Consider the following 15832-nt stretch of genomic DNA (forward strand, 5'->3'; position numbering starts at 1 on the left):
TCTATTGACACACTTGCGGATTGGGTAGGAAGGATTCCATATCCATCCGTTCAGCTTCACGGCTTAGATCTGATTGGTGTGCCTCATTCTTGGTGTGTCGGTGTCCATTATCTCCTTATCTCCATTAGTACTCCCTTGTCCCCGTCTAGGTTGGATGACTCATTACCAGCATGTTGGCGAGATATAGCGTCAATAAGGTTGATATTAGGATTCAAATTGACAAGCCCGCGTAGGCAGCAAGGCGCGTTATTTAAACTTGAAACGCGTGATTATGTGCTTGTTGGCGATAGTCGTGAAATAAGTATCCGACGCTTTTTGAATTACTCCGGCTTATTAATAAACAGTGTTACTTCGGAGGGAAAGTTACGCGAGGAGGGTAATTCTACAATTTGAACCGCCCGTAGTTATAGCAATGTTGAAGCTTTATGCGGTGTAATAAGCCATATTAGGGTACCTTCTTCTTCTCTCTCTTTTCATCATTCTCTGTAGTCTGGAATGGCATTATGGGTTCGGGAGCTTATACGGAATTGGTAGCATCCTGTTAGGTAATCCCTGAATGAAATGCTGCTGAACGTTGCTTTTGATAGTGAGTTAGGACTGTAAGTTAATGCTATCATAATCTCTCAAACACCTATCCAAAGTATTTCTTTGAGTAAATCTGAAAACAATAACGTTCTTACGCGTAGCAAAATTTGGAAGTGACCTGCGCAAGAGGTTCTTTATCCGAGCAACTGCCTGTGCCATTAGTTGTAAGGATGAGAATATAAACTGCACTTGGCTAAGCTAAAAGAGAAAGTTGTGTGGGGACCAATCAGATTCAACTAAAATGCTGACCTAAGCCTACATGTATAGCAAATGGTTTCCCTCGAAATTGATTTTCAGTGGTAAATTATATCGAACGGCTACTGCGTTCATGCTCAAATATGAATGTCTGGGGCGCAATTACTTCTCTTCCTCACTCGTCTTGCGGTACTCTCATGTACTCATTATTGAACTTTCCCTGCCAAAATTTAGTGAGAGTGGGATGGAACTCACGACGGTGGTACACTGCAGATTAGCTTTAGCCAATGAGAGTGAGGGAAATCACGTCTTGATACTGTGATTTTTGAGGCAAGAAGGTTCAATATAAGTGGGGACTTCAAACATCGTAACTTTCTAAAAGGAACGTGCAATTGCTCTATAAAATTATCAGTCGATGTCGCCAATTTTGAGTGCCATTTTCGAATTTCCAAGTTTATTTTCAAAGTGAGACTGAGGATTCAGCCCCACCACGATCAAAATTAAGCTTGGCGAATAAACTGAGCACACCGATGCGCTAATCGTTATCGATAAGCTTCCCCGGTTCCAGGATCAGCCACCTGCAGCAAGCAGTTTGCTTAACTGCGAGATCTTCACCCAATTCTTAGTCTGTTCCAATCTTCACCTTTACATCACCTTTTCTAGAATCGACTCAACGTCAACACGCAGCCATGGCGCATGCAGCACCTGTTGATATCTGGAATGGAAATGGCAACGCCTTGGGAGCTGCCTCTCCCAAAAAGGTAGCTTATTTTTACGATTCGGACATTGGTAATTTCGCCTATGTTTCCGGCCATCCTATGAAGCCTCATCGCATTCGGCTTGCGCACAGTTTGATTATGAACTATGGTGTGTACAAGAAAATGGAAATATACGTAAGTCATCCTATCGTGATACGACTGATATTATAAAGAAGACAGCTCACAGCTTTGTAGCGCGCGAAACCCGCCACTCGACTCGAAATGACCCAGTTCCACACAGATGAATACATCGACTTTTTGCAACGAGTTACTCCCGAGAATATGGACAACTTTACAAGAGAACAAGGAAAATACAACGTCGGTGACGATTGCCCCGTGTTCGATGGGCTATTCGAATTCTGTGGAATCAGTGCTGGTGGTAGTATGGAGGGTGCGGCACGTCTTAATCGACAAAAGTGCGACATCGCAGTGAACTGGGCCGGTGGACTTCATCACGCGAAAAAGTCGGAAGCAAGTGGCTTCTGTTACGTCAATGGTATGTTTTATCTCTAGCTACCCACTCACTTACCTCTCCACCAACACCAATCCATTTTGTTAATTCCCACATACGTCGTCCACACTAACCCCGCGCTTTCTAAATAGATATTGTTCTCGGAATCCTTGAGCTCCTTCGATTCAACAAGCGCGTTCTTTACATCGACATTGATGTCCACCATGGCGACGGCGTCGAAGAAGCTTTTTACACTACCGACCGAGTCATGACAGTTTCCTTCCACAAGTACGGCGAGTACTTCCCTGGTACCGGTGAATTACGCGATATCGGTATCGGTCAAGGTCGTTACTACGCGACAAATTTCCCCCTACGCGACGGCATCGACGACTCTTCTTACAAATCCATATTCGAACCTGTCATATCGAGCGTTATGGAATTCTACAACCCAGATGCGGTTGTTTTGCAATGTGGTGGAGATAGTTTATCAGGTGATCGTCTTGGTTGCTTCAACCTGAGCATGGACGGCCATGCCAACTGCGTGAAGTTTGTCAAAAGCTTCAATCGACCCACACTAGTTCTAGGAGGTGGCGGCTATACTATGCGTAATGTCGCCCGTACCTGGGCTTTTGAGACTGGTCTCTTAGTTGATGCTCAGATGGACCGAACGTTACCATTCAACGAATACTACGATGTAAGATTGTTTCATGTTCTTTTCTTATTTCGAATGCTAACATATATATTAGTACTACGGCCCTGACTACACGCTCGATGTTCGATCCTCCAATATGGAGAACGCGAACAGCCCCGAGTATCTTGAAAAAATCAAGAACCAGCTGATCGAAAACCTCCGACGTACTGCCCATGCCCCATCTGTGCAGATGCAAGATGTCCCTCGTCATTCTCTAGGCGCGATGTCCGACGAAGAAGAGGCGGAACTTGATGATTTGGATGAGGACGAGAACAAGGACGTTCGCATGACTCAACGTCAATGGGACCAGCGCATAGAACGAGACAACGAATACGAGGAAAGCGATAACGAGGAATTAGACCGAGCTAACGGAGTTCGCCGAAACGGTAGTACCCGACGTTCAATCCTCGATTATCGTAATTCCGATGCCGAGGCTGATAGTGGTGCTATAACTCCCGCTAACGGTGCCGCTGAAAACGTCATAAATTCTAAGGAGACGGATGACATTGTCATGGAGGACGCAGGAGTTAAGGAGCCTGAGCCTGAAGCGGACACTGACTCCGCCGCCAAGTCAGACAAGAAAGATGCGGATGAGGAGGTCCAAGCCGCTGGCATTGCCGAGCAAGAGGAAGCACTTAAGAAGGCTCAAAGTGCTGCTAAGTCTGATAAAGACGGCAGTGAGAGCGAGAAAACTGCTGCTCCCGAGAATGACACCACAGATGACAAGGAGGCACCCAAGGAAGCCGACCTCGTCATGCAGGATGCGGACGACGTAAAGAAATCGCCACCCGCGGAAGCTGAGAAAGCATCGAGCACAACGCCAGAGGCCAAGGGCAACTCCGAATCCGACAAAGTCGATAAGGATGGCGATGTTGATATGGAAGAATCTACCGCCGCCGAGTCAACAAAAGAAGACAACGCAGAGGCTAAGAAGGAAGAGCCCAAGAAGGATACTCCTGCTGCTTCTCCCAAGTCATCAGGGGATACTAAGACAAGCGAAACGAGCAAGGATGAAGCAACATCCTAAGTATGAGCTCGAGGCACCTCATGATACCCCCATCTTCGATTTTATTGCTTTCCTGGAAACGTGTTCAGACTAGCGTGTGGGAGGGAGAGGATCAAACAAACAGGCTAGGTGTTTAAAGGACGTCTTCACGACCATCGGTGTAAATTAGTCACAGCAAAAGGCGTTTTGGTGCAAATTGTGGTTGCGGCATAGTCAGCGAAGATTTCGTCAGACTTTTTATTTTTTCGATTTTAGCGATGGCTTAGTTCTAAGTATTTCATAAATAAGATACTTTCAAGGCTTCTTTGAGTTTACGGCTAAATTTTGTCTGCTTCGTGAGATAGCAGATGTCATTAATGTTCTATGTGAAGGGTGTTAATCAAGCAATTTCTATCCGATTATGCCAACATCAGGAAGCGGTATATAAATATCCTCTACGCGCCACGGCTAAGAAGTTGTAGTAATTAGTATATCGATAATAGAAATAGTTGAGAGTACGTTGCCTTATTGCTTTTTTAAATCTTATTTGAATTTAGGGACACACCGAAAAAACGGACCTATGAAATTTCGGCTATGCAAAAGAATACCATTCTTATCAAAATCCATGATGAAGCCGAATCATGGTGTAGCGCTATCTCGTTTGTTAGTTCCTTGTAGCCTCACGATGCTCTAGAAAAAGAGGGCCCCTGATCTTAGATTTCCAATTTCCCTTTTTGGTAAGTAGAGATCCGGGTAGCGGGTAGCTGCAGGGAGTTTTACGGGTCTGTGGCTGGTGAAGTACATATGTACATGTACATTTCGTGGGATGCTCAAGCTTTGTAATTATGGGTCACGTGTCACTCTTTCAATCTGGTCCAAGCTTTCTTATCGATTAAGGAGCTGTCCGTCACTTCTTGGCATTAGTTGATTAGGTAATTGAATTTTGGCAGGCAGACCTGGGCCTCGTCACGACAACCGGTAGTTTACTAAAGAGCTTCAATCTCAAGCTCGCCTCTTCCATAACCCAATCAACATTATTGAACACAATCGCCACAACCACCTTCTTCCCTATTTTCTCGAGTCCTTTGGCGTTTATTTTACGCAGATACAATACCCCGTACATTTTCATTTCATCTATTGTAATTGTCTTCGCGAGGGCGCAAACACTTCAAAATGGACCGGTTGAACAGAATGCTTGCCGGTGCTAGCGGCATGGGACTTGGTGGTACTGCTCCGGGCACGGTAAGAAGCTCTTTTTTCACTCATACCTACAAATCCATACGGTTCCAATATTCTGGATGGCTTGCGACGTGAACTGACTGGAATACATGAATAGGATAACCAAAACCTGATCGACAACTCCGAGACAGTCTACATATCCTCCCTCGCCTTGTTAAAGATGTTACGGCACGGACGAGCAGGTGTTCCTATGGAAGTCATGGGCCTTATGCTAGGAGAGTTCGTCGATGACTTCACCGTACGAGTTGTGGATGTCTTCGCTATGCCCCAAAGTGGTACCGGTGTCAGTGTCGAGGCTGTCGACCCGGTATTTCAACAGAAGATGATGGACATGTTGACACAAACGGGACGGTAGGTTGATTCACCAACCTCACCACTAAATCGATGCTAATAATTTGTAGACCCGAATCGGTCGTCGGATGGTACCACTCTCACCCTGGTTTCGGATGCTGGCTCTCGTCGGTTGATATCAACACCCAACAGAGTTTCGAGCAACTTACACCGAGAGCTGTCGCCGTTGTCGTCGACCCTATACAATCAGTCAAGGGAAAGGTCGTCATTGATGCATTCCGTCTCATCAACCCCCAGTCACTTATGCTCGGTCAAGAGCCGCGACAGAGTACCTCCAACTTGGGTCACTTGAATAAACCATCTATCCAGGCGCTTATACACGGACTTAACCGACACTACTATTCGATTGGAATCAACTACAGAAAGACCGCCCTCGAAGAGAACATGCTCATGAACCTACACAAACACGTATGGACCGAGGCACTACAGATGGAGGACTTTAGACACGAAGGCGAGCACAACAAAGAGCGTTTCCAGAGATTAGTTACGTTGGCAGAGGGCTACGAGAAGAGAGTAAAGGAGGAGACGGAGTTGACAAAGGACCAGCTCAAGACCCGTTACGTTGGAAAGCTCGACCCCAAGAAGCATTTGGAGGATGTTGGTCAGCAACTCATCGAGGACAACATTGTCTCGGTGTCGAGGCAGATGATCGACAAGGAAGCGACAATGCCGAAAAAGGAGGCAGCTGCTAATGGCCAAGCTAATGGCGACCGAATGGATGAAGATGAGGAGTTGTAGAGCCGCATTTCTCGACCCCCGTTAATTCGGTTTGAGAAATATGAGAAATTGGTCATCCGAAGTGTATCATAGGCGTTGGAAGGACTAGCTGACCCGGTTTAGACAGCTCAGCAATGGATGGTTTGCTTTGCGACTTCGTCTTGCCCCACGTGTTTATCGAATATGATTTGCCAGGGGGATATTCATGCATACCAATACCATCACATTTTCCGTTGACTCTATCCTTTTTATCTCTTTTAATACGATGGGGGCACATCAGCATATGTGGCCGCTTTACTGACTTTGTCATCTACTGCTGACTTTTCGTCATAGGTCGGAAGAGCCTTGTTCCCGCCAGACAATAACATTCAATTTCACAAAGATGTTGTTTTATTACTCAACGAAAGTACACACTCAGTGGTTTGAACCGTTCGTGAACAAGAGGCATTGTATAAACTCAACAAAGGCGACTATATACTTATACTACAACACTCCTGCTGTTCGCAATCAAGATATGACTTACATCCGACAGAATTGCCATATAAATCGAGGAGATGGCTGGTTCGCACGGCAGTCCTCATCCCAACGCGGGACTATGTAAGTTTATTAAATCATTTGGAACAAAGTGCTTTCCAAGAAAAAAGAACCCATCCTTCCTCGGTATATCATACGACGACGTTCAATCACAAGAACAACCCCAAACTAATCTACCATCAAACCGCCCTCAACATTCTGTTCAGATTGAACGAGATTCATTCGATCTTGTTACTGAGCAAGCGCAACGTACTTCGATCCCTAAACCAGTAAATAGGGAAAGGAATCCAAAACCTTCACTTATACCCGTCCCCTCACGCCCCTCTCGTCCCTCCACTAAGAGAAAAATGGACGACGATAAGCGGCATACGCACCATCCCCGTCTCCCCGCCGCCATCAACCTAACCCCAAGCTCCAGATCCACGCGCCAAGGCTCCACCGTATCAAACGATGGGAGCGCAGTTAGTTCTTCCATCGACCCCAGGGATCTCTGGACTACATCCCCGTTCCGCGAATCCCAGCTCGTGGGATTGTTCCACGTGATTCAGAACACGCTTTCGCATGTCCCGTACGTAATTTGCGGTCTTGCGGCGTTGTATGATCATGGGTATCGCTCGCGGCGTGTGACTAGTGTTAGTATACTGTGTCCCGCGTATGCGAAGGATAATGTTAGGGGCTGGTTGGCGGCGAGGGGGTATGCGAGTTATGCGGATTCGGTTAGTATTCCGATTGTGGTTGATGGCGGGAAGCTGTTGTGTAGAGTTAGGATTAAGTATGTGGATGAGGGGTTTGATATTTTGGAGGTGGAGAAGGGGAGGTTGGGGCCGGTGAATGTGTTGAGTCTGGCGAGTCAGATTGATAATGCGGCGGCGGGGTATGTGGATATTTGGAGGAGGTTGAGAGATAGGATTTTGCATCAGATGGAGAGGAAGGATAGGGAGGCCGCGAGGGTTGCTGCTGATGAGGAGGCGTTGGGGTCGATTGCGCGGGACGTCTTTTGGTGTCTTACTGAGGCCGTTAGGAGACGTGAGCAACTTCAGGCGAAGTATATGCCTTCCCTACTTAGCGAAGACTTCTGGATCGCATTCACGGCGCATTATCCTAACGCGAAATTCGAGATGGAACGTGCGGGCATTGATGTCAAAGGGATCTCGAAGAAACACGAAACGGCGATTTCAATCCGCGAACATAATGATATGTTGAGGGCATTCGGTCACGAGATACCGCATGAGGAAAGCGGCGAAGGCGTGGTTAACAAGCAGGGCCCCCTTGAGAATATGCGCAATCTGATGAATACTAGGAGTGTGTATAGTCTTAACTCGCCAACGCTGGTGGCGGCTCCAGGAGAGCCGTCTTCGCGCCCTCCCACTGCTTCAAGTCTGCCTGTACCTGTACAACAACAGCAATCATCTACCTCTAAATCCACCGGTATGAACTCCAGTGAACCCCACGCCGAGAATTGGCCACTGACGGATTCCTTCATGAAGAAGCCGAGTAGTTCCCCCGACGACCGACCGATGGCTGGGAATAGCCGTATTCCAGTCCGAACGAGCAGTTCCCGCGGTGACCGTCGAGGCGAAATTCCACCTCCCCCTCCCCCACCCAGGAATCCGGCTAGGACGCTGACGAAGCCGAATCCGCCGAAGCAGGAGTCCTCGGAGGATAAGGAGAGGCCCGTCACGAAGTGGTTTTAATTGCTCCTCGTAAGTCATTCTATCCCTATTACAGTCTAAGAGGCGAAGGTTACGGAAAGGTATGTGAGTGTGGAAGCACACCCCCTGTTTATTGTATGATTGATTCGTGTATTGTTATTGTTCCGACCTTGGAAGGTTTTACACTCTCCGACGCCTTAGCTTTGCTATAGATCTTAGACAAAAGAATATAATTGTTTATATGCATTTATTGGTATAATAATTTGTGACATAATGAAAATTGTGAAGGTGAGAAAAAGGGAGGCTAGCCCTAGAATTGCCGTGTTATTCCTCTACTTCAATGTTGAGTTTCTGGATCTATTCGGTGCCTTTTTGATGCCTCATTTACTGAATAATTGCTCCCTCTCACTTATTCGTAATGTCTTGAGGCCACAACTCAACATATCTCTCTTGACCTGTTTCAGTGCCAACCCTCAGGGTGTGCATTGCTAATGAGATCGGATGAATTGCCTACCGCGGCTTAGCTACGCAACCAGCTAGGCATCAATGTGGTCTTTGTTATGTCATAGTATATTTTATTTTTCACAGCTATGCCAAAATCGACAAAGCAGTTGTTGATGAATCTTTAGCCAGGTATAATCAAGCACAGCAATGCGGCCGAGATACGAATACTCAGATCCACAGCCCAAAACAATGACTTCTTTGTTTACGAGGCATACGTTCAATAAACTTTATATGTAGGTATTATACTCAGGATCACAGACGTTTTGTCCCCTGCCAGGTGTCTTCCAAGATGCCATAATGAAGTTGACTGTTGCAATAGAAGCGGGACGGCTATCGTAATACCATATGATCCAACAGATTCTAGCTCGTGCGCTAGATTTGGCCATAGATAGATAATAGAACGGCCACTATATAGAAAAGCATTGCGAGGTCGGCGGCCGTGCGGTAGAGTTGACACGTGTAGTAATTATCGAAGCCATTTTTAGTTGAAAGTATATAAGCAACATACAGAGTCATTCCGCATATAACGTTTTTAGACAGGAGTTTACCACGCAAAGACCACGCCGATCGTGCTCGGAAAATAGGGGACCTTTTAACTAAATTAGCTAGGACTGCGGTGACACATATAATACATGCCGCTTTTTAGAAATCTCGTTCTTTCAAGGACGTTAACGTCAGCTACACCGATGTACTAGATACCAATGTCTGTGTTCTGTCAAGCAATATGGGGCCTGAGCTTTCTTTTAGCACAATAATCAACGTTGTATAGATACTTAGCATTTCTTTACCCTCCAAGGATACGTACTACCTCTTACCTTTTCTCTTCTTGTTTTGAATTCCTTTGAACTTCCCTAAAAAGACTTAGTCGGGGATCTTACCTTGTGAAGTAAGAACGGGTATGAATAAACCAGTACAGTTGGAATTATATATGAACCCCTCACAGTCGACGCGCCGTGACTAAGTGGTAAAGTTGCCCTCAGATATACTACAGCCCTTATATTCGTAATGTCATCCTTTACATCTCTGTGCGGGCGTCGTTTCATGACAAATACCTTTGTGGTCACTACTTTGCATGGAGTTCAAGACCGTTGAGGATTTCGACGTTGGGGTAATGATGTATACTCGATCTCTTCATGGAGTAAACAATGTTTGAGGGCAATGGCCATAATATAACGGAGGGACGTATCGCGGGTTCCCAAGGGTATTCCCTTTGTCTCTCTCCCCAGCTAAACGTCACAAGATAGGCCAGCAGGAGACCTTACCCCGCCATCATGGAGTTCCCACATGGAGGAGAATCGATATTCTATCGATACCAGGCCATCTTCCTCCGAGATTGGTTCGGTGACCTCCTATACTGTACCGGCCCGGACTCGGAGCGCATCAAGGATCACTGGGATATGATCAGTATCGACATGGAAAAGCAGAATTATACCGACATAGACCAAGCACAATTCCACCGGGCAACATTGGGCCAATTTGAGGACCTAGAAATGTATGAGCTGCGCCGAGCCAACAAAGTGGTATTCACCGGAATGTTCCTTACCAAACTGGATGGAGTCACTACTGCTAGGAGGGAGTTCGAGTCGTTTTACATTCAGTTGATCCTACGCCAGATAGACTTTGCTTTCCCATATACTTCGGCCCCAGTAACCACCAATTGCCCAGATGAGTCAACTCCCGAAGTAATGGCACGACTTTTCGATAGATTCCTCCGATACCAAGGCGAGGATGATAAATGGGATGTATGTGGACGGTCTTATTTTATGGGACGAGTTCGTCATTTCACTTCCCAGGGGCTCCCAATCGAGTTCTGTCTACCAGCATTTCCTTGCAAATCGTCCAATCGGAATAAGGTTACGGGCAAAGACCCAGACCGTGGTGAGCAATTGGCTTTAGAACGCTTACACTTCTTCGCAGAGACTGCTGAGAGGATATATAGTGGAGGCGCAAAAATCTGGATTATTAGCGATGGCCATGTCTTCAGCGATTGCAGTGAGTCCTTCCTCAAGAGTTAATATGATAGGATGTACTCACAATTGAAAGTTGGCGTTGACGACCAGGACGTGGACTCCTATGGCCAAAAGCTGATCGAAATGAATAATAACATCGGCAAACAACGAGGAAAAGCGGACAGAGTTGGCTTCAAGTCTCTCATGGATCTTTTTGAAATCGCAAGATATAAGAGACAATCGAAACTGGCGCAAATTGCCAAGCTCGATATACCTGAGATTGAACACAATGTTGAGACACAGGTTACAATGGAAGCCGAATTTTGCCGACGACTCTTAATGGCTGGGTGCCAATCCCAAAGATCCTCACTTCGGGCACGTATTAACTTGCAGGATCCCGCGATTCTGGCTTTATATCGTGGGTTCTCACGGTTCATGCTTGAAGATCTAGAGCTTCATCCATTTACCCAAGCCATGAGTCGATCGAAGCAGAAGAAACTTTCTTCAAAGGTCGCATTTGAGATGATTATGGTGAGACCAAATCCTACGAGTTTCACGAATGAAAACGGCTGACTGGAACCATCTTTAGAGAAACCAAGCGTACTCAAATCTTGTGGAACTTCTGTACCCAAATCACATTCGATTGTCGATCCATGCGTAGGTTACTCAATTCCGATCTGCCACACTCTAAAGCACTCGTGTGAGCCCGTATGCGGTGCGGCTAACGAAACCTGTCATGTAGTCACAACAACGCTGGACCTAAGTTCGGAATCCAGCTTTTCGACCCAGCCACAACCCAGGCAGTTGAATCGCTTTCGCCGGATAGCGGCCCGATGGTGTCTCGGGATCTACTTCATATACCCACCCCATGGCATAACTGCGTAGTCAAGGTGGCCGGCGACAATATGCTGTACGTAACTAAGTCTAAAGCAGTACGAGAAGCGCTTCTCTCCGGAATGACAGGTGGACTAGATGCTCAAAGCAGCACGCCGGGCTCATTTGGTCCGCTTTATTTCGCCCTGTACCCCAATACCCTGGTTAAATCAGACCATAGAATCCAGGAGTTGGCGAAGCAAGAGGAGGTAACTGCTGAGCCCCAGAAACCAGTGGAATCCCAACAACCCACGAAGACTGAGGAACCGACAGGGCCCAAGCAAGATACAGAGACCAAGGGACCCGTGGAGCCTCAGCAGGTTATTGCCCCTGCAAAGGAGGATACCTCGTTGTAGGTAACCAAAGCTCCCAGCAAGTCTTAGTCTTAGCTAACTTAACCCTTAGAGAAAATAACACCTTAGATCACTGCCCGCCCGAGTCGGCAGCCGATTCTGCCATCATTATGTGCGAATCGGATTACGTTTTCGTGTAAGCAGACCAGAGGGTACTATCGCATGCGTATCGGACGGAACAAGAGAAGAAACGCGGGTTTGATGGTATGGACTTATTCGGTTATTCTAGTAGGATTTCGGGGTCTGTATACCCTAGGAAACTTAGCAATCTTAGATTTTGGTTATCTTGGAAGTGATAAACTCGACGACGTGAATAATGAGACGTCGGACCAACCAACATTCCGTGGTCTATCATGAACCGATTGAATGTTTCTGTTTTAACCCCACACAATCGTATCTTCCAATGAGCCAGGGCCAGCTGTCCTGTTACCTATCCCGTCTGCTTTGTCAGCCCAGCTGAGCTTCGAGACTTGGCGTTCTAGGTATCAACATCGTGTTTATATCTACGTTTACATTTCCAAGAAATCACTGCGCGGAAAAGCGACCTCAAATTAATTCATCGAAAAGCTGAGTTTCCCAAAGGATGCCTGTCACGACGAGACCGTCCCCTTCTAAGATGGGGAAGAATAAGGACTACGAGACCGCATTCCACGCAGATGCTAGGACAGTGTTCGACATTGTCACCAACGATTGCCATAGTCCCTATGAGAAGGACCCACGGTGGCCCCAACCAATTCCACGTTCATCATGGTATGTCGACGACACCGGCTTCCGTGGATTCAAGGTCCTCGCATCTTCGACCCTAAGGAGGCTACTAAGGGTACCGTATCTATATACAACAATGGTTTTGTTAGTGGGGTTCTCCGCGCCTTCAATCAGGATCTTCACCTAGTTATCCGACCTGACGATGTCTGGCAAGCTATAATTTCATAATTCAGCCTTTTTATCAATGGGAATGCCGAACGTGTGCGACATATGTTAGTCGCTCACAAAGGGAAGCACGAGCTAGTCCTAAACCCCATGCCTCAGGGCCTCTCCCAACTCGACTTCGGCCAGCTGGCTCAGCAACTCGTCTCCGTCGTCGAGGACAATGTTATTGACGCGGAGCTGCGTCAGTGGATGATGCCGAATTTCTCCACTACGACAAAACATGACAAAGCTGTGGCGGCGTTCGGCATAATGGGGGCGATGCAGCAATACTTCAAATACCAAATCATGATCGGATGTGGCTTACCTAGCGTAACACTGCTGGGAACTCGGCAAGACTGGGAATTGCTCGCAAGCCGGGTTGACAGGTTACATAAATATGGCGAGGAGTGTGAGCACTGGGCTACTCTGCTGCGACCGGTCATGCGCTATATGCTGAAAACCTTTGACGAGCCAGACTCGCAGGAGGTCAAGAATTTCTGGCTTCGCGTTGCGTATGAGGCAGGTATTGAGGGTTCAATCCCGGGCATTCGGACGGTATCTGGTTGGATTACAGCTTTTGCGTATTTCGATGGCGAGGGAAAGGCCGCGAGAGATTACAAAGAGGACTATATTCGTCAAATATATGAGAAGATGAGCGACTCGCCGCCAGAGCGCAAACGGCTAATACTAGACGGAGTGTTGTATCCACTGATTAGGTTTTCGGAGATTCCAAGGGGCATCGTTCTACTCCCTATCACGATAGACGACCTGGAGGCGGGCGTAAAAAGATTCGCCACGGCCGTATCAGGAACTATTGGTATGTCAATCTCGGAGAATGGAACAACCTCTCAACCATTCTCGGCGTGGTGGGTTGTACAAGAATTTAAAGAACCGCTTAGATCGCCGGTGGCCGTTAAGGCTGGGGATTCCGTTAAGGACTTAACTACTAAGAGAACCTCAAACACCTTCTTGGACTCGTGGATATCCTGGATTGTTGGAAGTGGATCGGGATCTCGACGACGAAACTCTTCCATGAGTAAAGCCTGTGACAGCTAGGACGTAAGTATTGGGTAGTATACTACGTGGGTATGAAGAAACTGACTGAATTGACTGTTGATTGTTTGCGTGGCTTCTTAAGGGGGGTTGCAGGCATTCCTCCATCAGAAAGTCCGTAAAGAGTACCTCCAGAGGGCTCTATTTCTTTTTTGAACTCACCAAAAATCAACTCAACTTCTCCTTATGCAACTGACAACTACTAAAAAGAATATGTGGCGATGATGATCTCAAGCATTGGTGTGGTTCGAAAATGGTTCGCAACTTGAATGGATGACGGTTGTGTACCCAGGTACAAGTTATTATCATATGGCCATGTGAGTGGACTATGCAACAGGTTGGCATAATCTGCTCAAATGTGCTCCCATTCTAAGATTAAGTACCTTAGCAAACAACTTTATACGGAAAAGTACCAGAAACTAAAAAAGTGTATACTCTGATAATCAATGCACGGTCCAATGAAGTGGCACAGGAAATACAGATTAGCGTAGTACAAAGATAAATAGATGGCAGGATGGTTCGACAAACGTTGTAATATTGGAAGGCACAGTTCACCGAAGGTACAGTACAGTATATACAAGTACACACTTGCCTGATTCTTCAGCGGCCATTTTCTTTTCTTCACTTATTGCTGCAAGAAAACCTTTTCTTTTTCTAGCTTAAGGGTTTTGACTTTCTACAAAAATCTTGGTGTTTATTGCTTTTCATGGCTGCTGAACGCCACGAAAACACCAACAACACCAAGACATTACGCGCGACATCCAATAATTCTGATTTCACTTATTTAAAAATCCAAATCCTTTCGTGAAATTTATTGACTGCAAAAGACTTGCTAATTTCAGCCAAGATGGATATGGGATCTATGTCGATGTCCATGACAATGCCGACGTCGACGGCTACAGCCACCGCGTCATCTGCAGCCGCCACCACCACGGCCGCGATGAGTATGTCCGGAACGGACATGGGGATGGGAGATAGCCACAGCTGCAAGATTTCTGTACGACTCTTTCTTTTTCCTCCCCCCTCTTTGGAGTTGACCTGGCGAAACTAATAAACATAGATGCTCTGGAACTGGAACACCGTTGACGCGTGCTTCATCACTGAATCATGGCGCATCACGTCCAAGGGTATGTTCGCCGGCTCTTGCATCGGTGTCATCCTTCTCGGCATTCTTCTTGAGCTCCTTCGACGCTCTGTCAAGGAGTACGATCGCTACCTAGTCCGCACGAACGCCAAGAACAGTAGCGTTGTCGCCGTGGCTTCCAACGATGGCAATGAGAGCGGCCGCACCTCACCTAAGCCTGGCCCTCAAGCCACTGCCGATCCCTCTTCGGTAACTACCGCCCCTATTAGCGCTGGCTACAGACCGAAGTTGCACGAGCAGGCTATCCGAGCCCTACTTCACACTGCGCAATTTGTTGTAGCCTACTTCCTGATGTTGTAAGTACTTCCATCCCGTGTCTTACATGTAGTCATGTTATTCTTGTGTACCCCCAAAACATACGGAGTCCGACGTGACTAATACTGTTTCATTAGGCTTGCCATGTATTACAACGGCTACTTCATCATCTGCATCTTTATTGGTGCGTTCATCGGCAGCTTTGCGTTCCAGTGGGAGAAGCTTGGCGGGTAAGTGCTTGACACAACCTTATAACTGTTGTATCTTTTTGATCTAACAATGACAATAGTGGACAGCAGACTAGCGCTGCTAACGAGGCTACTGTTTGTTGTGGTTAGATCCGTGCACAGGATTGACGAATTTGCAATCTTTTATGATTGAGGTGGGGTTGTGCATAAGCATTCGGAGTTAGGGGATATCAGAATACGCATTTTGCGTCGCATTTCTGGTCAAAAGACCTGTTTAATTCTCTGAATAAGGCGTTAAGTTAATGATACCTTTTATTTTACACTTTTGCTGAACTATCGTGAGCGTGAAAGCCAGATTAGATATGTTGAGATATGCCATATTAACCTTAATATTTTAACATTGTGATTAATCGCCATGGCGATGAACTCCTTTCTAGAATGGCTTT

General features: G+C 46.6%; 6 protein-coding genes across 6 annotated transcripts; all 6 read left to right on the forward strand.

The window, feature by feature from the left end:
* Positions 1 to 1426: 1426 nt before the first annotated feature.
* Positions 1427 to 4128, forward strand: F4822DRAFT_418976 (uncharacterized protein). Its single transcript, XM_051459576.1, has 4 exons — positions 1427 to 1673; positions 1734 to 2034; positions 2142 to 2683; positions 2736 to 4128. Exons 1-4 carry the CDS (start codon positions 1470 to 1472, stop codon positions 3705 to 3707), a joined length of 2019 nt encoding a protein of 672 aa, XP_051309973.1. The 5' UTR covers positions 1427 to 1469; the 3' UTR covers positions 3708 to 4128.
* Positions 4129 to 4646: 518 nt separating this feature from the next.
* F4822DRAFT_418977 (Mov34-domain-containing protein) lies at positions 4647 to 6396 on the forward strand. Its single transcript, XM_051459577.1, has 3 exons — positions 4647 to 4907; positions 5002 to 5255; positions 5306 to 6396. Exons 1-3 carry the CDS (start codon positions 4839 to 4841, stop codon positions 5991 to 5993), a joined length of 1011 nt encoding a protein of 336 aa, XP_051309974.1. The 5' UTR covers positions 4647 to 4838; the 3' UTR covers positions 5994 to 6396.
* Positions 6397 to 6407: 11 nt separating this feature from the next.
* Positions 6408 to 8379, forward strand: F4822DRAFT_440324 (uncharacterized protein). The gene has a single exon (XM_051462739.1). The coding sequence runs from the start codon at positions 6527 to 6529 to the stop codon at positions 8198 to 8200; it is 1674 nt and encodes a 557-aa protein (XP_051309975.1). The 5' UTR covers positions 6408 to 6526; the 3' UTR covers positions 8201 to 8379.
* A 1554-nt stretch (positions 8380 to 9933) lies between these two features.
* On the forward strand, positions 9934 to 12473 carry F4822DRAFT_440326 (Pyoverdine/dityrosine biosynthesis protein-domain-containing protein; the record flags this gene model as incomplete). Its single annotated transcript, XM_051462740.1, has 5 exons — positions 9934 to 10654; positions 10706 to 11142; positions 11201 to 11268; positions 11354 to 11836; positions 11890 to 12473. The coding sequence occupies 5 exons, from the start codon at positions 9934 to 9936 to the stop codon at positions 11975 to 11977; spliced, it is 1797 nt and encodes a 598-aa protein (XP_051309976.1). The 3' UTR covers positions 11978 to 12473.
* On the forward strand, positions 11969 to 14321 carry F4822DRAFT_418989 (uncharacterized protein). The gene is made up of 4 exons (XM_051459578.1): positions 11969 to 12666; positions 12726 to 12756; positions 13072 to 13789; positions 13849 to 14321. The coding sequence occupies exons 1-4, from the start codon at positions 12421 to 12423 to the stop codon at positions 13919 to 13921; spliced, it is 1068 nt and encodes a 355-aa protein (XP_051309977.1). The 5' UTR covers positions 11969 to 12420; the 3' UTR covers positions 13922 to 14321.
* A 31-nt stretch (positions 14322 to 14352) lies between these two features.
* On the forward strand, positions 14353 to 15826 carry F4822DRAFT_418991 (Ctr-domain-containing protein). The gene is made up of 4 exons (XM_051459579.1): positions 14353 to 14796; positions 14860 to 15239; positions 15336 to 15428; positions 15488 to 15826. The coding sequence occupies exons 1-4, from the start codon at positions 14647 to 14649 to the stop codon at positions 15534 to 15536; spliced, it is 672 nt and encodes a 223-aa protein (XP_051309978.1). The 5' UTR covers positions 14353 to 14646; the 3' UTR covers positions 15537 to 15826.
* Positions 15827 to 15832: the final 6 nt, after the last annotated feature.

This window comes from Hypoxylon trugodes (assembly GCF_022578975.1).
Source record: "Hypoxylon trugodes strain CBS 135444 unplaced genomic scaffold F4822scaffold_10, whole genome shotgun sequence".
Taxonomy (NCBI): domain Eukaryota; kingdom Fungi; phylum Ascomycota; class Sordariomycetes; order Xylariales; family Hypoxylaceae; genus Hypoxylon; species Hypoxylon trugodes.